Raw genomic sequence first — 27614 nt, forward strand, 5'->3', positions numbered from 1 at the left:
CCCCTCCCATCCCTCACCTCCCCCTCCCATCCCTCACCTCCCACCCTCCCATCCCTCACCTCCCACCCTCCCATCCCTCACCTCCCACCCTCCCATCCCTCACCTCCCTCCCCTCACCTCCCACCCTCCACCTCCCTCCCCTCACCTCCCACCCCTCACCTCCCACCCCTCACCTCCCACCCCTCACCTCCCCCCCACCCTCCCACCCCTCACCTCCCACCCTCCCACCCCTCACCTCCCACCCTCCCACCCCTCACCTCCCACCCTCCCACCCCTCACCTCCCACCCTCCCACCCCACCTCCACCCTCCCACCCTCACTCCCACCTCCCATCCCTCACCTCCCACCCTCCCACCCCTCACCTCCCACCCTCCCACCCCTCACCTCCCCCCCTCCCACCCCTCACCTCCCACCCTCCCCCCCCTCACCTCCCACCCTCCCACCCCTCACCTCCCACCCTCCCACCCCTCACCTCCCCACCCTCCCACCCCTCACCTCCCACCCCCTCACCTCCCACCCTCCCATCCCTCACCTCCCACCCTCCCATCCCTCACCTCCCACCCTCCCATCCCTCACCTCCCACCCTCCCCCCTCACCTCCCACATCCCTCACCTCCCACCCCACTCACCTCCCACACCCCTCACCTCCCACCCCTCACCTCCCACCCTCACCTCCCACCCTCCCATCCCTCACCTCCCACCCTCCCATCCCTCACCTCCCCCTGCTGTGAAGGACAAGGGAGGAATGGAGGAGGAGGAATGAGGGGAGTATGGGGGAGGGGAGTATGGGGGAGAGGCCCCCTGTCCCTCTGTGTGTGTGGGGGGAGGGGGGAGGGGAGGTTTCCCGGCCGCGGGTGACGGGATGAGGATCAGGTGTTTCCAATCAGCGGGGGCGGGGGCCGCGGGGCAACCCCATAAAGCGGCGGCAGCGGCGGCTGGAGCTTGTTGCAAAACGTCTTGATTTATATCTATCCATATCTGTGTGTGTCTCTGTCTGTCTTTTATTTAAAAAAAATATATATATTATATATATTCGTTACCCCCCTTCTTCCCCCGGTGTGTGTGTGTGTGTCGGAATTTCCGCTTTTCTTCTTGTTGGCGTTCTGTGGCCAGGAAGGTGACCCCATGGCTTTCTCTTTGGTAAGGAGTAGGGGAGAGGGGGGGACAGCAACCCAGCTGGGGGAGAGACAGCAACCCAGCTGGGGGAGAGACAGCAACCCCGCCGGGGGAGAGACAGCAACCCAGCCGGGGGAGAGACAGCAACCCCGCGGGCCCACGGCTGCTGTTGCAAAATCCAGCCCCGTCCCAACTTTGAGGCTGGAGAATGTCGCAATGTTTTATTGTAGCTTAATTGCACCTCCCCGGGGGCTTTCTTGTGTGGAGCTGCAGCACCAGCTCCCCTCTGCCGGCAGGTTGTATTAGCAAATCCCCCCCCCCCCCCTTTTAAAGTAATAATATAAATGTGTGCAAATCCCTGGCTTGTAACTCTTTGCAGCCCCCTTCCCTCTGCTTTGCACCACCCAAGAGCTTTGGATTCGCAATTCGCCCCCAAAGCATTTTCTCCCCTCTAATCGTTTTTAAGAGCAAGGATGCATTTTTAATACTCTTCTGCATTGGGTGAAAAGCATTTTTTTTAATTTGGAAGACTTTTTGGTGCATGTATTCAAAGTGGTGGGGGAGTCAGTAATTACCGCCTGTGCATCTGTTACATTTGCAAAGCATCATTGCCTAGGGACCCTACAGTGCAGGAAAGGAGGCCACCCGGCCCATCGAATCTGCACCGCCCCATTGATTGCAGATTTTTAAAAATGATTCTATGCTAATATCCCTCCCTCTGCATGGGTGTGAATGCAACGCGTCCCCTTTGCACCATGGCCAAGGGGAGGGGTGTGACTTTTTTCGGCGGCTGCTGTGATGCACAGAGGTTGTTCGGCTGCAGGGTGCATCAGCCTGTCTGGCTTGTTTGTGTGTGTTTTTTTCCCGGGGACTGCACGTGGAGCGGAGGGGGCGGGGCGGCGCGCCGCGTGCAGCCGCACATGTGCGTTTGTTTACCAGCCCACAGCGGAGCGGTCCAAAACCCGCTTAGGGGGAGGGGGGCGTTCCCGTCTCGAAGGGAAAGACGGGGGGAAGTAAATACGTGAGACGACAGCAGTCGAGTGTTTTTCTTTTCCCCCTCAGCTTCCCGGATCCGTTTTGTTGAAAGGGGTTAGAGCGTTTTTTTGATGTTGGTGCGGGCCATACCAACTCCGTCTTCCCCCCTTCCCTCTCCGGCCTGCGATCTGTCGCGGCGGTGAGGGGGGGGGAGACTCGGTTGCCGCCAGGCGGTGGCCTGATTGGCCGCGCTCTGCTGACTGACGGGAGGCCGGGCCAATCCGGCTGGCGGTGGTGGGGGGCGGGAACGCGACGGCTACCAGGCGGTGACCGGATTGGTCGGGCCCCGCCGATTGACGGGTGGTCGGGCCAACCCGGATGCGGCGGGGCGGGGCCGAGGGGGTGGTGGAGAGAGTCGAGGCGGGTCGCGGCTGGCATCAGTCGGGCGGCGGACGGCGAGGGCAGGAGGTGAGGGTCTGTCAGCGGTGGAGGGCGGGTGCGTGAGGGGAGGGGGCCGACGTCCCCTCACAAAAAAATAACGGTGACGAGAATTTTAACGGGCGCCAGGGGAGGGGGCTAAAAATCTTCAGGGGGGGGAAGAGGGTAGTTTTGGGGGAGTGAGGGGTAACGGTCTGGATGTGGGCAGAGGCCCTCGGGTCGCTGTGGGGGTAACGGGGTTGTCGTCTCCCTCCCCCTTACCGGTCACCTTTGGCGGTGGGTGCTTCAGTTCCCCCCCCCTCCCCCAAACTCCTGCATTGGTTGCAACTAAGTGTATTAATATCTTCCCACCCCCTGAATTGGGGGGGGGGGGGGTGGCAGCAGCATGTTCTTGCTGCCCACCCCCATCTCCCCAAATTGGGGGGGGAGACGGCACGGTGGTTAGTACCGTTGTTTCGTCGCGCCCGGGTTCGATTCCCGGCTTGGGTCCCCGTGTCTGCGCACGCTTCCTCTGGGCGTTCCGGTTTCCTCCCGCAGGTGAAATGGAATTGAAAATTGCTTATTGTCACAAGTCGGCTTCGAATGAAGTTGCTGTGAAAAGCCCCGAGTTGCCACATTCCGGTGCCTGTTCGGGGAGGCCGGTATGGGAATTGAACCGTGCTGCTGGCCTGCCTGGGTCAGCTTTCAAAGCTAGTGATTTAGCCCAGTGTGCTAAACCAGCCCCCCCCCCCCCCCCCCCCCGGCGCCTGATCGGGGAGGCTGGTATGGGGAAAGTCCCGAAATGCATGCCGTTGTGTGAATTGGACATTCTGAATTGTCTGTCGGTCTGCCCGAACAGGTGCTGGAATGTGATGACTAGAGGCTTTTCACAGTAACCTCATTGCTAATGTGACACTAATAAAGATCTTCTTTTAATTATTAATTTGTTGGTTAGCCACCACATTTGACCTCCCGCCTGGCCCAGGCGCGCCATCTTGAAAGGAAGGGATTTCCAGGTCTTGGCCCAGGCCTGCTGTGGCCGGTACGGGTCTTGTATCCATTCAAAGAACAAAGTACAGCGCAGGGACAGGACGTCCAAGCCGACGCCAACTGTGCCTGTCTAAATCCGTCTGGGGTCTGTATCCCTCTGTTTCCATCCTATCCATGTATTTGCCAAGTCTCCCCTTAAATGTCACTGTCTCCATCGCCACCTCTGGCAGTGAGTTCCAGGTACTCCATCCGTGGGCGAAAAAAATCCCCTTGCACATCGCCTCTAAACTTTGCCCCTTGCACCTTATGTTCCCTAGTAATTGATTGTTCCACCCTGGAAAGAAGCTTTTGACTATCCACTGTGCACGCCCCATATTCTGTGAAAAAGCTTTTGTCGGCTTCTATCGGGTCGCCCTTCAACCTCTGTTCCAGTGAGAACAGTGAGTTTATCGAACCTCTCCTCATAACCAATTGGCGATATCCTGGTAAACCCCTCCTGTACCCTCTGTGAATTGGGACTCTGGTTTGGAGCACTACCAGTCACTCTCCGGTTGATTTTATTTCTTCTGGATGCTGTGACCTGGTGAGGAACTTGCAGACGGTGGTGCTTCCATGCACCTGCTGCCTTTGACTGTGATCATAGCGGTTGTGGATATCGAAGGCATTCTCATCTCAGCAGTTTTTATCAATGAGATGACCAGTGGGTTGTTAGAAGTTGGGACACCCTAGGTTAAGTCACCAAACCTTTTCACCTTCGATGTATTAATTGATTTCCCAAGTAGATAAAACCTGTTGCACTGGTTTTTGTAAAACGTGATTTTTTTTTTTCAGAGCGACGAGAGTGGCCGTGGGCAGGACTGCTGGAATGTGCCCCGTTCTACAGAAAGCCCAGCCTTGTCTACCTGCAGTAATGCTGACATCTTCCGCAGAATAAACGCCATGTTAGACAACTCTCTGGATTTCACAGGAGTCTGCACTACTCCCATCACCAAGGGCCGGCTGGAGAATGTGGGAGGTAATGGGATTGATTGTTGCTGAAATGATGGTAGAAATTCTTTGGCTCGGTAGTTAACATGGGGTTCTGAAAAATATTTGCACATGATGAAAATGATCATAATTTGGATGTATTCAATCTAGATACTCATAACTTGAGGCATCCGCTGGGGGCTTCATAGGAGTAAAGCAGGCTGCAAAATTTGACATTGAGCCACATAAGCCGATATAAATATACATGACCAAAGATTTGGTCAGATGGAGTTGGTGTTGAGGGAGGCTTAAGTTACAGTTGATGTTCAGGGAGGGACTCCGATTGGAATCTAAACAGCTAAGGTGCAACCACCAATGGTGGCATGATTTTAAAAATTTGGATGTGCAAAAAGCTCAAGTTGGCAGAGGGGATTGGGGGGGGGGGGGGGGCAGCAGATTGGAGTGGGAGGTTGCAGAGTGGGGGGGGGGGGTGGGCGGAAACAAAAGCTATGGCAGTGATGAGGTTGAGAATTGTGAACTTGAGATGCTGCTGGTACAGGATTCGATGTTGGTGCAGTAAGAAAGCCTTTCAGATATTGGGTGGGGGTGGGTGGGTGGGTGAAACAGCCATCCTTGACAGATATTGGGTGGGGTGGGTGAGTGAAACAGCCATCCTTGACATCTGTTCTACACTTAACTAGATTAATAATATCCTACTGATTATGAAGCTGTTTATAGTTTTGATCTTGTATGTTACCACAGTTGCCATTTGTTCCAATTATCTGCCACTAATTAAAATTTGTCTGCTGGTTCTAATGGTGTTTGTGCTGACACAGTTTAATGTGCTTTTTGCATTCATTGAACTACTTTTGTCCTGTGGTTGAGGCTGCACAGGCAAAATTGATGTCTAGTTCATAGCAAGGTTCCAGAAATGAGGATGAATATATCTAGTGGTGATGGTTGGACAATGCATTCAAGAGGTATTTGATTATACCATCATGGGGGGCTTCTATTCTACATGATCCCTATGGATTTTTCAAATCCTTCTCTGTACAGATTAGTATATTAGTTACCCACATTTTTGTGATTTTAAGGAGTCATATTGTCTTTATTGATATTGCAAAATTGAGGATATGGCAAATATATATAAAAATGTACATGGAAGTTGGTGGCCTGAACTGTCTGTCTGGCTCAATTTCAAAGGCGAAGAGCATTTCTTAAGCCACAGCTCACTGCTGAGAAACGTCAGTGCTTATCTGAATTCAACATTTATCCAGCTTCAAAAATCTGTAACTTCAGAATTTTTTCAGTGAAGCTTATCTCCTGTGACATTCTTCATGGGAAGATGAAGAATTGTTACTTGTGTGATGTTCCTATAACAGTAAAATCAAACAGGTTCAAAATTATTTCACACATCTTGATAAATGTGTGCATCAGAAGTAGCAAGTTTGGAAAGTCTATCTGTTGAATGCAAATGAAGCTTTTTCCATAAATCTGTGGTCTGACAATTGGATAGTCAGTGAAGTAATGGAAGTGTATAATTCATGAATTTACAAATTTATTTTGCTAACTAAGACATTAGAAGAACAGTACAGGCCCTTCGGCCCTTGATGTTGTGCCGAGCAATGATCACCCTACTCAAACTCGCGTATCCACCCTATACCCGTAACCCAGCAACTCCCCCTTAACCTTACTTTTTAGGACACTACGGGCAATTTAGCATGGCCAATCCACCTAACCCGCACATCTTTGGACTGTGGGAGGAAACCGGAGCACCCGGAGGAAACCCACACACACACGGGGAGGACGTGCAGACTCCGCACAGACAGTGACCCAGCCGGGAACCGAACCTGGGACCCTGGAGCTGTGAAGCATTGATGCTAACCATTATGCTACCGTGCTGGTAGCTAGTAAATCAAATTAAATATACTTTTACAATCTGTCTTGCAACCCCTTAGCTGTGCACTGCACTTCAGGCAGTGTGACAGCTCTGCAGCAGGCTTACTTCTCCCAGCAATCTGGGTGACTCGTCCTGTCTGTTGTGTTCCCTTTGTCTTAATAGAAATGAAACACTTCAAGCATCCAGTTTCTCTACAGCTGTAGTTTGTTTTTTCTCCTCTTCCCTCTGAGCAGCTGCCCTTCTGAGTTAAGTGTAAAAGGTGTGAAAATTCACTTTGCTTTATTAGGTTTCTATTTGTGTTTCACCCCATGTGACTAAACCATGCAGGCCATCTAAACTGGGGTACTTATGGAATTCCTAATTTTATGATGTTAAAGGGGACCCAAGTCCTGTTGTAGCCAGTGAAAATGGTTTTGCTATGCAATAGGTTTTTTATGCAGGTGAGGAAAGTGTGGGGACTGCTGAAATGTGCACTGTCGCATTAGTTTTTCAGCAGCCAGTTCTGCCCTTTAACTATAGTTTAATTGAGGAATTAAATTGGCAGAACATTTTAGTTAGTTTATGTAGGTGGAGAAAGTGTTTCTGTTGGTAATAAACCGATGCAACTTGTTTGAAGGCTGTTTATATTGCCTACATTGCTTGTTTCTGCAAGTTAAACAGCACAGATCACTTGACCCAACTGATTAATGCTGGTGCTTGTACTGACACGAGCCTCCTCCCTTCCATCTTGGCCTAATCAGCATGACCTGCTGGATCGATCTTATTGGGTAGCAGTGGGACCTGGGTCCAATTCTCGGTTTGGGTGGAGTCTGTGCGGAGTCTGCATGTTCTCCCCATGTCTGCGTGGGTTTCCCCTCCAGTCCCAAAAGATGTGCTTGTTGGGTGAATTGAACATTCTGAATTCTCCCTCTGTGTACACATTGGCGACTAGGGGATTTTCACAGTAACTTCATTGCAGTGTTCATGTAAGCCTGCTTGATATTATTTATCTGGCTTCTCCAACACATTCAAGCTCTTGTTTGGCTTCCAATGTTGCTCATTATACTGATGTTTTCGGTGGTGCAAAGCATTCTTTCACAAATGCCATAAAGTTAATCACTGGCCAGTAGCTTGTAAGAATCCCTCTAATTTGAGTTATAGGCACAGTTCAACATGTAAAAACACGACCCAAAACAAACATTGCACATCTACATTTTAATACTGGTGCAGTGGGCTAGTCTTGACTGATGTGCTAAAGCTTTTCAAATAAAGGCAGCACGCTGGCGCAGTGGTTAGCATTGCTGCCTCGGAGCCGAGGTCCCAGGTTCGATACCGGCTCTGGGTCACTGTCCGTGTGGAGTTTGCATGTTCTCCCTGTGTTTGCATGGGTTTCGCCCCCACTACCCAAAGATGTGCAGGGTGATTGGCCATGCTAAATTGCACATTAATTGGAAAAAAATAAATTGGGTACTCTAAATTTAAAAAAAAAAGCTTTTCAAGCAAAACTGAATCACTGGTGCAAATAATTAGTATTTATGTTAAAGGAAATAATGGCTCAAAGGCTTCCATTACTAAAATTACCTCCCATGTAAATGCTACCTGGTGGCAACTGTTAATCACTAGTGGAACTTCACTATTGGTTGATCATTGCATCTGTAATGCCTAGTGATGAAATATATAACAGGAGTTTAGTTACTGGCTACTGCAAGGTTTTGAAGTTTCACCATGAACATTGACAAAGGCAAGTCATTGACATAGTTTTCTTGAATTATAAATTTAGAATGCCCAGTTTTTTCCCCAATTAAGGGGCAATTTTATCATCGCCAAGGGTTTGGTTTGTAATGCTCTTAACACAGTATCAGTAGCACAGTGGTTAGCACTGTTGCTTCACAGCACCAGGGTCCTGGGTTTGATTCACGGCTTGGGTCACTGTCTGTGTGGCGTCTGCACGTTCTCCCCCTGTCTGCGTGGGTTTCCTCCCACAAGTCCCCAAAGATGTGCTTGATGGGTGAATTGGGCATTCTGAATTATCCCTCCCATTGGCTAGGGGCCTTTCACAGTATCTTCATTGCAGTGTTAGTGTAAGCCTATTTGTGACAGTATAAAGATTATCAATTGCCAATCCTAAAATGTGCTTAGTTCTTGGGCTGCCATATGGGTATTGATGAAATTGACAGATTGAAAGATTACTTGGGATGGGGAGCTTAATTGAAGAAATGCAGCATGAGTTTTTAAACCTAGTTGTTTTGGTGTCATCCAATAACTTGGCTGGATAAAGCAGTCCTGATGAATTGGTCTTGTGTAGGGGCTGTGGGTATTTGAGCAAAATTGGTTAACTGAAAGTGCAAATGGGTGAAATCTTTTCATGTAACGGCTTTTCTTCCTGCAGCTGATATATCAGAAATTGGTAACCCGAGTGCTTCTTCCTAATGCACAAGAAGAAAACTAGTTTGTGGTGGTCTACTTTTTTTAAACCCAAATAATGGCAATTTTAAAACAAATGGGTGCTGACCACTTGGTAGTAAAAGCCTGCTCTGCCACTTCAATAGGCCATGGATCTCGACTCCACATTCCCACCTACCCTGGTGATCATTTACCCCCGTGCATATCAAAGATCTATCTAGCCCTGCCTTCCTATCTTTTTTTTTCTATGGAATGTGGGTGTCACTTGGCCAGGCCAGCATTTGTTGTCCATCTTTAATTGCCAATGAGATGCTGCTGAGCTTCTGCTTTAACTGCTGCAGACCATGTGGTTTAGGTACACTCACCGTGCTGGGGTAATGGGGAATAGTTCCAGAGAGGAAGTGAATTTCAAGTTGGGTGGCTTGAGGGGAACTTGCAAGCGGATGGTGTTCCCAGGTATCTTGTAGTTGGTAGTAGTCATGGGTTTGGAAAATGCTACCTAAGGAGCCTTGGTGATTTCCTGCAGTGCATCTTGTAAAGGTACACATGCTGGCGGCGGCGGGAGTGAATGTTTGTGGATGGCATGCCAGTCAAGTTCGTGTTTGATGGTGTTGAGTTTGTATGGGGGGGGTGGAGGTGTAGCGACGACGAAGAGAATTCCATCACACTCCTGATTTGTATCTGGTGAACAGATTCTTCTTTCACTCAAACACCCAGATTCTCCACAATCTCTCAGCAAATTAAGCCACCTCCCTCTGGTTCCTTCAATTCAGTCATTTTATATACATTGTTTTAAAAAGTTGTGGTCCCAGCACTGATCCCTGAGGCGCAACTTGTTACATCTTGCCAACCAGAGACACATTTATGCCAATCTTCTATTCATGCCAGTGTGTTGCTTCCAATACATGAGCTTGTATTTTCTGACTTGCTTATCTGTGCAGATACTCTTGAGACCCAGTATTATTCAAAGACGGCAGAACTACGGATAGATCTGGCTCCTCCCATTAATTACAGCATCTGTATGCCACAAGTTCATGACCTGATGGTTGCTAGAGCTAAATACAATTGCTCATATCTATATCCCAGGAAATTTCCGGCAATCAATTTCTGTTCATTTTCCCTTTATCTGTAACCAATGTTTGGAATGGTTACCTTGCATTTTACGACCTCTTAATTACTTCAGCAGACATGCTTGTATGTATTTTAAACCAGGGTTTTGCAGCACAATATAAATGATGCATAACAATTTCTACATGTGGCGCCTTTATCAAATGCCTTCTGGAAATCGAAGTGCAGTACATCCACTGGTTTCCCCTTCAACCCCTGTTAACTACAAAAGAACTAAGTCCCTTTAACAAAAGTTGACTGCCTAATTTGTCTAAGTGCCCTGATATAACATCTTAATAGCTTCCATTTACCCTATAATAATACAGGAATCATAGAATTCCTACAATGCAGAAGGTGGTCATTTGGCCTATCAAGTCTGCACCAACCCTCATAGAGCACTTCCATCCCATAATCAATCCCACCTAACCTTTGGCCTCTAAGGGATTTAGCGTGGCCAATCCACCTAACCTGCACATCTTTGGACTGTGGGAGGAAACCAGAGCACCTGGAATAATCCATGCAGACACTGGGAGAATGTGCAGACTCCAGTCAACTAAGGTCCCTGGTGCTGAGGCAGTTGTGCCTGCTACTGTGCCACCGTGACACCCTTAAGCTAACTTGCCTGTAGTTTCTGCTTTGTCTCCCAGGTTAGAGTCCCAACTTGAGTCACTATCTGTATGGAGTCCTGTCTCTGCGAGGGTTTCCTCCCATAATCCAAAGATGTGCAAGTTGGGTGGATTGGCCATGCTAAATTGTCCCTTGTCCCAAAAACAGTTAGGTGGGGTTGCTGGGTTACAGGGATAGGGTGGAGGTATGGGCAGTAGGGTGCTCTTTCCAGGGGCTAGTGTAGGCTTGATGGGCTGAATAGCCTCCTGCACTGTAAATTCTGTGTTACATGTGCTATTTTCCAATCTAATGGTACCTTTCTCGAATCCAAGGAATCTTGGAAAATTAAAATCTACACATCAAATCTTCCCCCGAGTCCATCAAGACCTAGATTTGTCGGCCATAGCTCCAACAATTTATTTAGTACTTCTTCCCTGGTGATTGGATTTTTTTGGTTCTTTCCTGATGATTTCTGGGGTGTGACTTGTCATTATAATGCAGACTAGCTTCAGTTCATCTGCCATCTTTTTTCCCCATTATTCTCCAGTTCTGGAGGACCAATTTTCAATTTAAAAAAAAATAAAAAATTATTCTGTCTCTCACTCCAGTTAGCTTTCTCATATTATTTGCCTGTTATGTTTTCGTCATTCTCTGCTATTTTTACATTCTGTCCAATTTGCTAACCTACCACCCATCTCAAACAATTTTGAGTTTGATACCATGGTTAACTATTTTAGATAATCCAGGATAGTGGGTCCCCTTGTTGGAATTCTATTGTATTCCGAAATATCCCCTTCAATGTCTGCTGCTGTCTCTATGGACCTATCCTTTTTTAATTTAGAGAACCCAATTCATTTTTTCCAATTATGGGGCAATTTAGCGTGGCCAATCCACCTGGCCTGCATATATTTGGGTTGTGGGGGTGAAACCCATGCAGACACGAGGAGAATGTGCAAACTCCACACGGACAGTGACCCAGAGCTGGGATCGAACCTGGGACCTTGGTGCCGTGAGGCAGCAGGGCTAATCCACTGCGCCCACCATTAACCTATTTTGCCAGTTCACTTTTAGTTAGCTTTATTTTCATGCCCCAATTTCTCTACTAGTCGTAGACCCCTCAAAATGGAAAATTCAATCCAATTATAATTGCTGTTACCTAATAGCCTTGACTTGAGAAATTGTCCCATCTCGTTGCCCAATACCAGGTCTAGTATTGCCTGCTCTTTGGTGCTGGAATGTGCTGTTTTAAAATATTCTATGAATTCCTCACCTTGGCTGCCTTTGCCCATCTGATCCAGTTTGTGTTGAGTTTGTTTTTTTTTAATGAAAAACATTTCTAATCTCCCATTATTTCTTCCCACCCTGTCCTGGACATCCACTTGACTATATCACTTGTCTATCCAAGCAGCTTCTATGACTTACTGGAAGATTCTGGGTTTACTGCATTGGGGGGATGCAGCAGTGCTGGGATTGAGCTGTTGTTTCCTGCCCCAAGACAACATTAGGGAACTTGCAATGGAAATTTTTGCCACTCTTGAGTGGAGCTTGCAGTTGCTGCCCCTGAATTTTCTCAAATGTACTGCAACTGTAACTTCAACAGAAAGTGTATTGGAGACCCAGCTAGAAGCCTGGGAGAATTTCAAGCCATCCTCTTTCCATAATTGAAGTTCGGGCATTTGGCTAACCTGTTTAGTGACTAATCAGCTCTATTGGTTACACTGACTTGTAGTATTATGGTAATATTTCTGTCACTGGGGATTAACACTATTCAGGTGTGTATTTAAAAGGATGAGCCGTGTAGACCCTAAACAGCTGAAATGCTACAAACCAACAACTATTGATATCTGTAGCAAACAAAAGGTCAGGAGTGAGCATTATTACCACTGATTAGTGGTGTGTATGAGTTTGTGGTGAAAAATAGTTATGCCAGGGTTGGCATAATGAAAATCACTTATTGTCACAAGCAGGCTTCAAATAAAGTTACTGTGAAAAGCCCCTAGTCGCCACATTCCAGCGCCTGTTCGGGGAGGCGGTTATGGAAATTGAACCGTGCTGCTGGCCTGCCTTGGTCTGCTTTCAAAGCCAGCGATTTAGCACTGTGCTAAACAGCCTCCAGTTGGGTTTATCTGCAACTGCTCCAAATATCCTCATTTGGCTTTTGGGGAAGAAAATAATGAGTTACATTTCCTCCTTTCTCAATTGTGGGGCATATTGGAGATCTCTTTTAATTGTTAGCTGCTCCTAACGAGGATCCAGCAAAAAGAAACTGTGTTGGCAGCCCTTGCACTCTGCCTTATATTTGGTTTATTTTTTATCTTCTCGTTTGGGAAATGGAAGTGTTATTTGCAGCTAAGCTCAACAGATTTCTGTTGGAAACTGAACTACCAGTTTCCTTGCAGTTAATTCAAATGTTCTGTAACAGGTGCTGTCTTTGTTATGTCTGCTGAGTTGTGTTCAAAATGTCTCCCTGCTATTTGTTGTAAATATCATGCAATTCTGATTAGTATGCTCCCTTAAATTAATGCTTCCCTGCAGAAGATTCATTGGGTGCAAAAAAGGAAAATGAGGCTTGGATGTTTAAACTAGATTGTGAAAGGTCGTGGCTGATTGCTTGGTTCTTTCAGCCTCTACAAGATTTATTGGATACATCAAGTTGTAATAACATGACTTGATTTCTTTTTTCTCATAAATTTAGAGCACCCAATTTCTTTCCAATTGGGGGCAATTTAGCATGGCCAATCCACCTAACCTGCCATCTTTGGGTTGTTGGGGTGATACCATCATAGACAGAATGGGCGGCAGTGGTTAGCACTGCTTCATGGCACTAGGGACCAGGGTTTGATTCCTGGCTTGGGTCACTGTCTGTGCGGAGTCTGCATGTTCTCCCTGTGTCTGCTTGGGTTTTCTCTGGGTGCTCTGGTTTCTTCTCTAGTCACAAAAGCATGTGCTTGTTGGATGAAATGGACATTCTGAATTCTCCCTCTGTGTATGCGAACAGATGCCAAGTGTGGCGACTCGGAGATTTTCACAGTAACTTCATTGCAATGTTAATGCAAGCCTACGTGTGGTATTATTATGTCCAGACTCCCATGGACAGTGGGCTAGGATCCAACCCAGTCCTCAGCACTATAGGCAGCAGTGCTACCCACTGACACTGTGCTGCCCTACGTGATGCAATTTCTAACCATGGAATGGATGCCATCTGTATGAAAGACTGAGCAGTGAGGGTGGAACTGTGAGGAAATAACCTTGACCAGGTATGCAAGCTCTGCAAAGACCAGCTTGATTGGTCAGTTGGCATCCTGAGTGTACTATGATTATTTGTCTGGTTGATATACTTGCATGCTTGAAGTGCTGACTATTGGCCTATTTTTAAAAAATGGCTATGAATTCTGGTGCCAAGCCTTTAGAAAGCTTTACTTAGAAAACTTTAGAAAGCACCAGATTCTTCCATTAGTCAGACTGGCAGTGTATTGGGTTGATCTCTGCAACATTGATTCCTGAATAAGGTAACTAAAGCAATGGGCCACTGCTGTCACCTCTGAAACAACATTAAGCCAGTGCAGGCTGTGCAATGCTTCACAATGCCAAATTGAGTATCAAATGAAAGTTTGCATCTTTATGCATGGTATGGAACAGGATCAAGTGCCAACATTGGAAATGGCATACAGTGCCTACTGTCTTTTTCCTATTTCACGTAATGCTGCGTTTAATGGAACCTAATCCCAAACTCAATGGTACAAACACTTAAATTGCACAAGTACTTTGCTATTTGATCATCGAAGAATTCCTACTTTTAATGCTGGTAAGGCCGTCCCTACTGTGAGTCAACCACTTGATCTAGATTAATCTGGAACTAGGTATTGGATAAAACTGACAGTGTATGTAATTTTTTAATATAATAAGCATTGAATAACTAAAAATGCAGCTTTTGTGTTGGCTGAATGTTGCACAGCATAATGCTACTAGAGATGCTTTTTCTGTTGGGGTGGCGCAGTGGTTAGCACTGTTGCCTACAGTACTGAGGACCGGGTTCGATCCTGGCCCCAGGTCACTCCGTGTGGACTTTGCATATTCTCCCCATGGTTCTGTGGATTTCACTCCCACAACCCAAATATGTGCAGGGTAGGTGGATTGGCCACAATAAATTTCCCCTTTAATTTAAAAAAAATAATTGGGTCCTCTAATTTAAAAAAAGATGCTTTGTCTTTTGGTTGGCTAGAGCATGAAGATGTCCTGCTCTTCAGGTGTGTTGAGCTTTTTGTTCCACCTGGATCTCTGGGGGGAAAACAACACTTCCAATAGTTGGCTTGTTTTATTGGTCTGAAGACATGGAAGTCTCCCACTGGGCAAGGGCAGACACCTGTCAATCCAAGTTCACATGCTAGGGCATCCTGCAAACCTTTTTGTCTAGTTGTTTGACACCTTCAAAGCTTTGACCAAGTGTGCAAGGAATTTTCCTAGGGTACATTTTTGATTCTGGCTACCCACAAATGACTTTGGACATGAGCCATCTAGTTATCTTGTATGTGTATGTTTCTAAACTAATGATGGAAGCTTTGCCTTCAAGTGCAGATGGTATTCCCATCATAATTGTGAAGTTGCCCAGTTGAGGATTTGCACAGCAGAATGTAGGTGACAAACTAGGAGGGATCTGATTCAAAATTTCATGGTATACTGGCACTTTTCTTGCAAGGTGCATTATAAAGTGAATAAAAGCATTGTTCTCCTAAGCCAGGAGAAGCAAAATACTGCGGATGCTGGAAATATTCCACATGCGTGTCAGCATTTGTGGAATGAAACAGTAACACTTCAGGACTGATGACCTTGTTCATCACAATCTTTTTACTACTTGGCATTCTGAATCCAGCATCTTTGAATAAAGGTGAATTCTTGTATTTTGCAACTCCTGGTAGTTTTGTTAATTTTTAAAAATTCCACCTAGCTGACTTTATTATTTTTTTGTTTTTGTTTTGTACCCCACCCTGGGGAGGGTGTGGCATTGGGCTCCTGATCAGTTACTTCAAGTGCAACAAATGACGTTGCTACAAACTGGATTCCACTAACTGTTTTAGTTTAAACTAAGATTGGAGTCTGTACAGAATTGGTCATCTAAAGGCAGCACGGTGGCACAGTGGTTAGCATTGCTGCCTACGGCACTGAGGACCCGGGTTCGAATCCCGACCCTGGATCACTGTCCGTGTGGAGTTTGCACATTCTCCCCGTGTCTGCATGGGTTTCACCCCCACAACCCAAAGATGTGCAGGGTAGGTGGATTGGCCACACTAAATTGCCCCTTAATTGGAAAATAAATAATTGGGTCCTCTAAATTTATTTTTAAAAAAAGAATTGGTCATCGAAGTTCAGGCATTAACATTAAGTTGCAACGTCTCTGGATCCGGTCTGTCACTACATGGAAGCTATTTGAAGTAGCAACAGTTGATTTTTGACTGAAGTACTAGTGCCTTGCGTGCAGTTTTCAGTTTGGGTTAAAAGTTGAGCTGTAATTGAGGAATGGGGTGGGTGGGAAGGAAGAGGTTAAATATTAACAATTGCAATTGACATTTTTGTAGCTTGATGGTTTTGCACACTGGCTAAGCATACGTGGACAAGTGTCACAATCATGTCATTGTTTACTAATGTAGTGCTTTGATCCCTGCAAGAGATCATTCCTAGGGCTGTGCAGTGGTTAGCATTGCTGCCTCACGGCGCAGACTACCTGGGTTTGATCCCAGCCCTGGGTCACTGTCGGTGTGGAGTTTGCACATTCTCCCTATGTCTGTGTGGGTCACCCCACAATCCAAAGATTTGCAGGGTAGGTGGATTGACCATGCTAAATGGCCCCTTAATTAGAAGAAAAAGAATTGGGTGCCTAAATTTTTTTTAAAAAATCAGTTATTTACTGAGAATGAGACCACCAGATTCTACAGTTCATAAACCAATTTGCTAGACCAGTAGGTCTTGGCCAAGTTGGTAATTCCTGCACAACTTCTGGTTTCTGTTTTGAGCAAAGGTTAAACCCCAAAGGGCAGGAGCAACTGATCTCCCATGGCAATTGAGTTCCAAACAAATCTACATAATTCCCTCAAAACCAAACCTTTGATGAGACCGACATGAATAATTCAAATAAATCAGGACAGTTACAGACTTGCTGTCTGCAGTTCCCCAGACAGACTTTATGGTGTTACCTTTAACTCTGACCGTAAGTATACACAAGGATCTCTCAATAAATAATAGCTTGGGTGGCCTGGCAACTTCTGACCCCTAGTTGTTTATGACCTTTCATTTCATTCTCAACTCCATTGGTTTATATTGGTTGCTATAGAAGTTGAGGGACAGAGCCTTGCTGGGGCTAAAATGTTGTTCAAACTGAGGACCAGCCTCTTGAGCACATCTTGCGGTAAAGCATTTTCAGAAGGTTTTTTGATTAGCAGGTCAATTACTGAGAATACGTAACTTTCACAGTTCGTGTTGCAGAGAACAAAGCATTTGTCTTTAATAGTGACTGACCTGAGTGCAAATTTATTTTAAATAATTTGATGATGTACATAATTGAATCCACCAGATTGAGCCTGCCATGCACTTCATTTCAACACTTAGCCAGATAAAAGATTTGCCATTAAACTATGCTTATTATGCATAGTTGTTGCAGATTACATAAATACATAGAAGATGGAAGCAGGAGGAGGCCTTTTGGCCCTTCAAGCCTGCTTCGCCATTCATCACGATCATGGTTGATCATCCAACTCAACAGCCTAATCCTGCTTTCTCCCCATAGCCTTTGATCCCATTCTCCCCAAGTGCCAAATCCAGCAGCCTCTTGAATATATTCAAAGTTTTAGCATCAACCTCTTCCTGTGGTAGTGAATTCCACAGGCTTGCCACTCTTTTTGTGTGAAGTGTCTCTTTATCTCTGTCTGAAATGGTTTAAACTGGATCCTCGGGCTGTGACACACCCATCATTGGTAACATCTTCCCTGCATGTACCCTGTCTAGTCCTGTTACAATTTTATAAGTCTCTGCAACCCCCCTCATTCTTCTGAACTCGAGCATGAACAATCCCAACCTAGTCAATCTCTTCTCATATGACAGACCCGCCATCCCTGGAATCAGTCTGGTAAACCTTCGCTGCACTCCCTTGAGAGCAAGAATATCCTTCCTCCAAGAAGGAGACCAAAACTGCACGCAATACTCCAAATATGGCCTCACCGAGGCCCTGTACAATTGCAGCAACACGTTCCTGCTTCTATACTCGCAACCTCTTGCAATGAAGGCCAACATACCATTAGCCTTCTTTACCACCTGCATGCAAATGGTGCACGAGGACACCAGGTCCTGCTGCACATTCCCCTCTCCCAATTTACAACCATTCGGCTAGTAATCTGCCTTCCTGTTTTTGCTTCCCAAATGAATGACCTCACATTTATCCAAATTATACTGCACTTGCCATTGGTTTTCCCACTCGCCAACCTGTCCAGATCTTGCTGTAGGATCCCTGCATCTTGTCACAGTTTGTCCTCTCACTCAATTTAGTAACATTCGTAAACTTTTGAGATGTTACCTTTTGTTCCCTCATCCAAATCATTAATATATATATTGTGAATAGCTGGCATCCCAGCATTGATCCCTGTGGTACCCAACTGGTTACTGCCTGCCAATTTGAAAAGGACCCATTAATCCCTACTCTTTGTTTCCTTTCTGCCAACAAGTTTTCTATCCACCTCGATACATTTCCCCCAATCCCATTTTGCACAATAATCTCCTGTGCGAGACTTAGTCAAACGCCTTCTGAAAGTCAAAATATACCCCACCGACTGGCTCCCCCTTGTCAACTGTACTGGTTACCTCTTCAAAGAATTCCAACAGATTTGTCGAGCATGATCTTCCCTTCATAATACATGCTGACTCTGACTGATCCTGCCACTACTTTCTAAATGTTCCGCTATAAAGTCCTTGATAATGGATTCAAGCATTTCCCCCACTACCGATGTTAGGCTTACTGGTCTATAATGCCCTGCTTTCTCTTCCTCCCTTTTTGAATATTGAAGTGACGTGAGCTACCCTCCAATCTGCAGGGACAGTTCCAGAGTCTATAGAATCCTGGAAGATGACCACCAATGCATCCACTATTTCCTTTGTGATTGCGCAACAGGTTCCTGGTGATATTGCTACAGCAGCACCACCCCTAAACCAGGCAGTCATCTATTAATCTTGTCAGCATCTATTCCTAATATCTTTTAATTGATGCCTAGATTTGGTATGTATTCACCTCGTTGTGATTATACCTGTTTTTTATGTTGCACGTACTCATTAATGAAGACTAACCAACAAACATTGACTAACCTACATATATACATAGTCTAAGACCCATTTAGACCAATATGAATGCCAAGCTAAGGATGGAATGAATAAATGTTTACATTTAGATTAATAAAACAGCCACAGTTCTTCATTAAAATCTGCTGGGATCCACTGCAATTCGCATACTGTCGCAACTGGTCCACAGCAGACTCCATTTCCCTGGCCCTAGAGCATCTCGACAACAAGGACTCTTACATCAGACTCCTATTCATTGACTACACCTCTGCCTTCAACACCATAAATCCAGCCAATCTCGTATCAAAGCTCCAAAACCTAAGACTTGGCTCCCCACTCTGCAACTAGATCCTCAATTTTCTGACCAACAGACCACAATCGGTAAGAAGAATGAACAACAACACCTCCACAATAGTCCTCCATACCAGGGCCCTGCAAGGCTGCATACTTAGCCCTGTACTCTCTCCCTGTAAACACACGACTGCATCGCAAAATTTGGTTCCAACTCCATCTACAAGTTTGCTGACGATACAACCATTGTGGGCCGGATCTCGAATAACGACGAGTCCAAATATTTCAAATACAGGAGGGTGATCGAGAACCAGTAGAGTGGTGCAGTGACAGCAATCTCCCTCAATGCCAGCAAAACTAAAGAGATGGTCATTGACTTCCGGAAGGAAAGTACTGCACACCCCCTGTCAGCATCAATGGGGCCGAGGTAGAGATGGTTAGCAGTTTCAAATTCCTAGGGATGCACATCTCCAAAATCTGTCCTGGTCCACCCATGTCGACGCTACCACCAAGAAAGCACAACAGTGCCTATACTACCTCAGGAAACTATGGAAATTCAGAATGTTCACATTAACCCTTATCAACTTTTACTGATGCACCATAGAAAGCATCCTATCTGGCTGCATCACAGCCTGGTATGGCAACTGCTCAGCCCAGGACAGCAAGAAACTTCAGAGTCGTGAACACAGCCCAGTCCATCACACGAACCTGCCTCCCACCCATTGACTCCATCTATACCTCCCGCTGCCTTGGGAAAGCGGACAGCATAATCAAAGACCCCTCCCACCCGGCTTACTCACTCTTCCAACTTCCATCAGGCAGGAGATACAGAAGTCTGAACACACACTAACTGACTCAAACAGCTTCTTCCCCACTGTTACCAGACTCTTAAATCGTCCTCTTATGGACTGACATCATGAGCACTATACCCCTGTATGCTTCATCCAATGTCGGTGCTTACGTAGTCACATTGTAAACCTTGTGTTGCCCTATTATGTATTTTATTTTCTTCCCTTTTCTTCCCATGTACTTAATGGTCTACTGAGCTGCTCACAGAAAAATACTTTTCACTCTACCTTGGTACACAAGAGAATAAACAAATCCAATCCAAAATCTGCAGTCTGGGGTCCCAAGAAAAATTAATTCATTATTCAGTATCTTGTTAATCTTAATGTAGCTGGAGATTTGCTGAAATTGTGTTTTCAATCTTGGAAGTAGTCGGCTACAAATTTTAAATGAATTTTCTACTTCAATCTGCATCTTTTTTTTGTCTTCAGCCATTCTGCAGTTTTTGCTACACTTTACCCCAAAGGCTATAATATGCCACTTAGAACCTTCCAGCCTGTAGCTTTTGGCAATTATTTTCATTCATAACCAATTTTGCTGAGCTGCTTCAGTTGGTCAGAACATTTTGGAACAGCAAGGAAGAAAGGCTTGGGTAGATGGTTGTGTGAAGGCTGCAGCAGACTTGGGGAAAGGGGAAATGAGGGGAATTGGTAAACTCTGTACTCCAGTAGGTCTAATTGCTTTCTTGTGCATCCAAGGACCCTGGGCTGACTAGAAACATAAGGTAGGGTGGGGGGAGATAAATTAGTCCCATTTCCAGGATCGGTGAGTGATCCTGAAGTATGAGTTGAGTAAAAAAGCATTTTGGGGTTTAGTGGCAAAATTGCAACATGAAGTCCCTCTCCAATATACTGGGACTAAGACCTCTTCCTTCTAGAATGATCCTCACTCGTCAGTCTCTTGAGCAAAGGTCACTTAGCAACAGCGCTGCATCCAATGATTAAATTTATCTTCTACTCCATGATGTAATGTTGCAGAATGACCAAACGACAACTATTGCATTATGTATTTTCACAGTACCTTCAGTGCAATGTTAATGTAAGCCTACTTGTGACAATAATAAAGATTATTACAGTTGGAAAAATGCAGCATTGATGAAACAACAGCCCGGAAAATGTAGGAATTAAATGCACCTATCCAAGTAAACTTAAAGCTCTATAGTGCAAAACTTTTCACAACTATTGAAGCAATCTTCATGCAGTATTTATAGGCTGTCCTTGCAATCTTAGTAAAGCATTCGATGTTCACTGGTCAATTGTTTTTGTTCGCCTTCAACAATATTAATTTGCACTTGTGACAGCACTGGAGATGGGTATATTGGGGACCGTATTACAGGAACTCTAAACACCTGTCCTTCGTTCAGACTTCCTGACACGATGCATACAGTGCAGAAGGCGGCCATTTGGCTCATCCAGTCTGTACCGACCCACTTAAGCCCTCACTTCCACCCTCTCCCCATAACCCCATCTAACCTTTTTGGACGCTAAGGGCAATTTATCATGGCTAATCCACCTAACCTGCGAATCTTTGGACTATGGGAGGAAACCGGAGCACCCAGAGGAAACCTACTGACATTCACTATCACTCCCAAGTTGGCACAGCCTGACCAAAAGTCTAACTGTGACTGCTGGTTAATGTGGAGGAGGGCCTTTTGGCTAGGTGGTATCAAAAATGCCAAGGAATCCTAAAATACTGTCACAAGAAGGGACCAATCGGATGCAACTGGGGTGGAGCTGACTCCCTAAATATGGCAACATGCTCCTCAAGCAGGCTCTTGATCTGCCTCTTTTGAAGGTGTTGCAAATGATGGCTGCAAACATCATTGAAGTAGTTTGATAACTCTGCTTGGTTGGTTTTGGGGTTAAAGAATTGTTAACTGGATCCTGCAATGGCATAGAATCCATGCAGTACTGAAGGGCTATTCAGCCCCCTAAAGTCTGCACTTTATGGGGGGGGGGGGGGGGGGGGATGATGGGGAACACCAATATTTTTCCACTAAACTGGGATACTGTAATCTATCTTTCCATCTCTACCATAATTCCTGTTGCTCTGCTAAGAATGGGTGTAATTATAGGATCTTGGTTCCCTGATATACTTGAATATTGATCTTGGCATAGCTCTGCAGGTACATTTGGAATTTCACAACTGGCTTCAAAATGTGAGTGCTAAGCCTCCGGTAGAGCAGCCTGCAGAAGAGCCAAATTAAACCTTATGTTGAGGTTTGCAACTAACAGAAGATTTGATCTTGCGTTTTCCTGCATGGAGAGGTTTTTGAATATGATGACCAATACAACTTGTCCAAGAACACTTGACTCTCAGCTGTTGCCAATTCTATTACTTTATTCATTGCATCTGTACTGTAATTGTAGAGAAAACAACACTAATTAATTACCTAGTCGTCTTGACTTGAGCAGTGCTGTGTTGGTCATGATTTTAAATTTGAATTTGAAAATTACTTTTTGTCTGAGGGCTTAATTTGAAGATCACTGTGCTGATGGATCGCCTGTTTCAGTGCTAAAGCCAGCTGTAGATGTGCACCAGTTTGAAAAACCTAAAGAGCATTATTGATGCAATCTAACTGGATAAATGGGTGTTTAGAGGCTAGAAAAGGGTGTTTAGAGGCTAGAAAAGATGCATAGGGTGTATAGTGAAAATAGATAAACTTATTTTTCCCATGTGTCAAACCAGAGTGGGTGCATAGTGTAGAAAAATCTGTTGACATTGATTCATGATATACTGCATGAGCTGCCCTCTCTCTAGCCTTTGTCTCTTTTTTTTCTCTTCCTGTCCACCCCCCCCCCCCCAAACAAAAAACAAACCAACAGCACCAGTGGGGAGTTGCACAATGACCGTTTATTTCTTACAAAAACAACATCCATTTAGGAGAAACAACCTGTCGGTCAGACAGCATCAGGGAGAAATCCAAATGCATGCATCAAAACTGTTCTATGTTTGGTAATGGTGGGTAACAAACAAATGGTAGTGGTGGGTTTGGGAGATTAAAGAAAATGGTAGTGTAAGGCAGAAGCCAAATAAAAGATTGTCCAGAGGAGATATAAATACGAGACAAACATTACCAAATAATGCTGTCTTGGGTGGGTGGGAATACAACCATGGTTGGGATCTAAGAAGACTGTAAACTGCCTATTGTAAAAGATGAGGGTGCTATTTACTTTGCTGAAGTACAGTGTAGTAATTGAGGGCTGTGATCAATGCAAGAAGTGTATGCATGTGTTGTAATTAAGACTTAGTTGAGGTCGTCCAAGGTGACACCATGATTGTTGAACGATTCCATTGTTTACATAATGGAACTTTGATCAGATTCCCTGCAGAGTGGGAATTGTGTATGGACTGTGGTAGCAGTGGTTAGCACTGTTGCTTCACAGCATCAGGGCCCCAGGCTCAATTCTTGGCTTGGGTCACTGTCTTGTGTGGAGTCTGCATGCTCTTCCTGTGTCTGTGTGGGTTTCCTCCCAAGTGCTCTGAAGGAGCAAGTCATGAAAGACATGCTGTTCGGTAATTTGGACATTTTGAATTCTCCCTCCGTGTCCCTGAACAGGCGCCAGAATGTGGCGAGTAGGGTTTTTTCACAACTTAATTGCAGTGTTTTATTATATTCCTAGCTAAGCAGGTGATGGAACATGGGATAGATGTAGTTCATGGGAGGAGATGGGTCAGTCTGTAGTTGAGTAATCTGTTAGAAGTTTTGCCAAATGCTGTCAGACTGAGTAGGTGCATATGATTTTCTGATTGCTCTTGAAAGGTTTTCAAGTCTCGGCACAAGCAAATAAATCTGTTAAGTGACATTGGGGTTACCTGGTTGGATTATAGATAGTGATGGTGTAAGTTAAGAACTGTTCGATTATAAAGCTATTTTCTGTTTAATTCGGAATTTACATTAAATTGCACTTTCTTTATGAGAATCTGTTGGTCAGAGTCATCCCTCCTGGGGTGAAATATCCTTTCCTGTTTTTACAAGTATTTGGGGTTTTTGTCTGGCATCCAAGTTGCAGTCTGGTCTAGGATCCTAACGGGGCGAATCAGGGTGTTGTGCAATGACAGTCCCATTGGTATCCCATGGTGAGGATCAGCTGAACTCTCCAGTGATTCTGGCTGGGAGAGGAAGTGAAAGCAGGAAATGGGGGTGGATAAGGATCCTGGTGACCACCAGTAGAAGGGGATTTCAGCTTTGCAAAGAAATTCATTGAAAGCACTGGTATGAAGAAAAGTAACCATGTCGTATAATGTGGTGGTGAATGGCATGATCGTACAATACAATTGTGGAATGGCTACATAACAAAAGGCCATTTTGATCCATCCTGTTCATGCTCTTGGGTGTTGGTTCTCTGGGAAACCTTGCCACTTTATTCTCCTTTTGAAGAAAATAATCAGATGAAGTAGTTGAAAAATTTCGCTTGTGGGTCAGGAGAAAGCTGAAGAAGACCAAACGGAGGAATCCTGCATTTGGACAAAGGCAATCATATCCAGGAAGATTTGTTTGGAAGAAATGGAACAAACTCCAGGCAGAAAGTTACGATGGCTGGGACTGTTGGTCCTTCTCAAGTGGAGATCTCTTCTCTTCCCTCCCCCTCCTCCCCCACATGGACCAACTGGTGGGCGTGTTCGCAAACGTCTTCAACCTCTTCCCATCTCCATTCTGAGGTTCCCATTTGTGGAAAGAAGACCTCAATCTTACTGGTACCAAGAAGAACCAGGCAACGTGCCTCAACAACTACCATCCAGTGGACTTGCTGTCTATCATTATGAAGTGCTTCAAGAGGTTGGTCATGAGACGCATCAGCTCCGTACTTTCAGAATGCCTTGGTCCACTGCAATTTGCTTAACATCACAATCGGTCCACAGCAGACCTTCATCTCCCTGGCCCTACACTGAAGCATCTCTACGACAAGGGCTCCTATGTTATCTTAGTCATTGACTGCAGTTCTGCCTTTAACACCGCCAAGCTCCAAATACCACAGCTAGAGCTTTGCTCCTCCCTCTGCAACTGGATTCTCATTGCTTGACCCATAGACCTCAATCAGTAATGATAAACAATACTACATCTTCAATACCAGGGCCCTGCAAGCCCCCGTCTGTACTCCTTAGACACCCAGAACTGTGGCAAAATTCGGCTCCAACTCGATCTAAAAGTTTGCTGATGACATGATGGTACTGAGTCAGATCTCAAACCACTATGAATAAGAGCTCAGGAAGGAGATGGGGAGAACGTTGTGCAAGGACAACAATCTTCCCCCTCAATGTCAGCAAAACTATGGAGCTGGTCATGGACTTCAGGAAACAAAGTACTGTACACACCCCTGTCTGCATCAATGGGGCTTAGGTGGAGATCGTTGACAGCTTCAGATTCCTAGGTAACAATCTGTCTTGGTCCATCCACATCAACGCTACGACCAAGAAAGCACAACCGCACCTATACTTTGCAGAAAACTAAGGAAATCCTCCCATGTCTTGCCTGGACTGTAGACAGAACAATACATTCACTTGGTGCACATAGATGTTTATCAGGAACTGTTGTGGGTGCTGTTTGGATAAGCTTTGTTATAAACACAACTGCATGTTATAGACTGCTAAGTGATCAAATAATAGGTCCGTGTAAGTGTGATTGGCCCTCGCTGTGTTTGATAAGAATTATATGTTGCAACTCCAGGTCCAGTGTGGTGGAATTGACCCTGACCAGTGCAAGGGGTCATAACAGCTGAAACCATTGTACATTTTACCGCTGGTAATCCAGTGTGGTTATTAGAGGAAGATGCGTGTGTGCTACTGGTAAAGTTAAATAACATCAGCTTTGTGGATTTAAATAAATGATTAATTACTTTTACTTTCACTTTCGTGGGTCACATCAGTCATTCGGCATTCATATTGAGGGAAGGAAATACTGTTGTAGAATAGCGTTCCTACCAGTTTTAAACCAGGTTCATGGTTTAGCTAGCTTTGGGCGAGGCTCGCTGTAGGAGAATAGTAGTTGTGGGCATGGTAAACACGTCTTCTCCATTCTTCTTTGTATTTTGGATGAGTCCTCTCTGATTTCCTTCGGGTCATAAGCTAGGTAGGCACTTGTGGTTTTCATACCAGGGAAGTTTAGTTTCTTTACCGTTGGGTTGGGTTTGGGAAGCTGGGAGGTTTTGGGGTTTTACAGCCTCCTGTTCAAAGGCAAAGCTGCTGTGGGGGGGGGGGGGGGGAGAGACAGTGTTTTTGTGGATTTCCAAGACTTTCTGGGTCTTCAGATAACTTGGTGGCTGGAAATAAACTTTACCAATTGTATTGTTCATCTGGAAATCCATTGCTGTACCATGGAGTTAATGAATAGATTATTTGCCCTTGCTCAAGATGAGTCTGGTTTCTGTCCAAATCTCTGTTCGGGTTCCATCTCCGAGATATGGAGCTTGGGACTTGCTATTGTTTGGAAATTTAACCAAAAATACTAGTGTCATTTCCGCAGGTGGTATTAATCTTGGTCTGCCCATTCTAGGGGGAAAGACACCTCCCCCAAGGTAATTCGGTTAGCAACTTTCTGGAAGCTGCAGATGGTCTAAGTTACAAACGTCACCTGACCCATGGCAGCCATTTTAGCCGTGACTTTTAAGAGCAGTTTCAAACTATTTTCGAGCAGTCTGCTTAAAATGACGACCTAGGGCACAATGATCCCAGATTAAGCTTAAGAGGTGCTGAAGCCAGGAGCTTCCTTGTATTTTCCCATGATCAAAATGATGCTCTTTGATCACTCCTATTTGTGTTCGCAAAAGTTCACAAACTCTGGCTTTCTTGGACAAGGCTTTAGAATTCTGCTGAAGTTAAATTTTTTCCTTGCAAAGGATGGACCGATCAGTAGTGGTGTAATTGGCCCTTAGCAGAGGCACCTTTTGGGGTCATCAACACTCTCTAATGCCTTCAATTTTTGCTGAAGTGTGATGCTCAGAACTACTCTAGTTCAAGGCACCAGTGTTTTTTTCCCTGCCGGTTTAACCTAATTTATTTGCCCCTGTTGATGTAGCCCAGGATCCCATATGTTAAAAATTCCATCCTTAAAGTTACAAAGCCGGTGCGCAAAGTGGATAGGGCAACCCTTAATCCATCTCATTGCTTGCTCGAAAAACCAATTCAAATTGAAGCCAATTCATGGTCTCCAAGATCCAAGCTGATGGGAAAAGGCATTTCACCTCATCTTGGGCTTTATCTTGTCCAAAAGGCTGACCAAAACCTGTCCTGCTGCCTTCAATGATTTTATGCACTTGTCCATACCAGGTTCTTCTGTTTCTGTGTAGCCTTTACTTTATTTTGTCTCTGATGTTCCTACCAAAATGAATTACTCTGCACCTGTGTCAAATATCATCTCCTATTTGTTTTCCCATTCCATCAACCTGTTGGACCTGTCCAATTCCAATAGTTCAACCAACTCCTTAATTTAATTAAAGTTTATCCAGATGTCTTATTTTATGAGTAGAACAAAGTAGGACACTTGTATAACGCAACACACTTTATTAAATATAGTTAACCTGTAAATTACCCACAATACATACAAGAAACATCCAGGATTTGACTGCACTACCTATGAAGGTGTTTGGTAAGTTGTAGATCCAATGGTTCCTCTTTGAAAAGGTGATTCTCGCTGCTTTTTGCTTCCTTCTGATCTGCTCAGGGCCACCTCACGCAGTCTTTACTTCCAGTGTTTCTGAGATGCCT

At 45.2% G+C, this 27614-nt stretch overlaps 1 protein-coding gene across 4 annotated transcripts in view; it reads left to right on the top strand.

Moving 5' to 3' along the window:
- The first annotated feature begins 1025 nt into the window (after positions 1 to 1025).
- The window catches only part of LOC119956801 (cytoplasmic polyadenylation element-binding protein 1-like), an 82057-nt gene continuing 55468 nt past the window's right edge, over positions 1026 to 27614 (top strand). Inside the window, exons 1-2 of one of the 4 annotated variants that reach the window (XM_038784236.1) lie at positions 1026 to 1138; positions 4328 to 4511. In XM_038784236.1, coding sequence (XP_038640164.1) covers positions 1124 to 1138; positions 4328 to 4511 — 199 coding nt within the window. In that variant the 5' untranslated portion in view covers positions 1026 to 1123. Of the gene's footprint in view, positions 1139 to 2495; positions 2558 to 4327; positions 4512 to 27614 lie in introns of those variants that run through there. The other 3 variants (XM_038784233.1, XM_038784234.1, XM_038784235.1) reach the window with 3 other exon arrangements.

This window comes from Scyliorhinus canicula, chromosome 24, assembly GCF_902713615.1.
Source record: "Scyliorhinus canicula chromosome 24, sScyCan1.1, whole genome shotgun sequence".
Taxonomy (NCBI): Eukaryota; Metazoa; Chordata; class Chondrichthyes; order Carcharhiniformes; family Scyliorhinidae; genus Scyliorhinus; species Scyliorhinus canicula.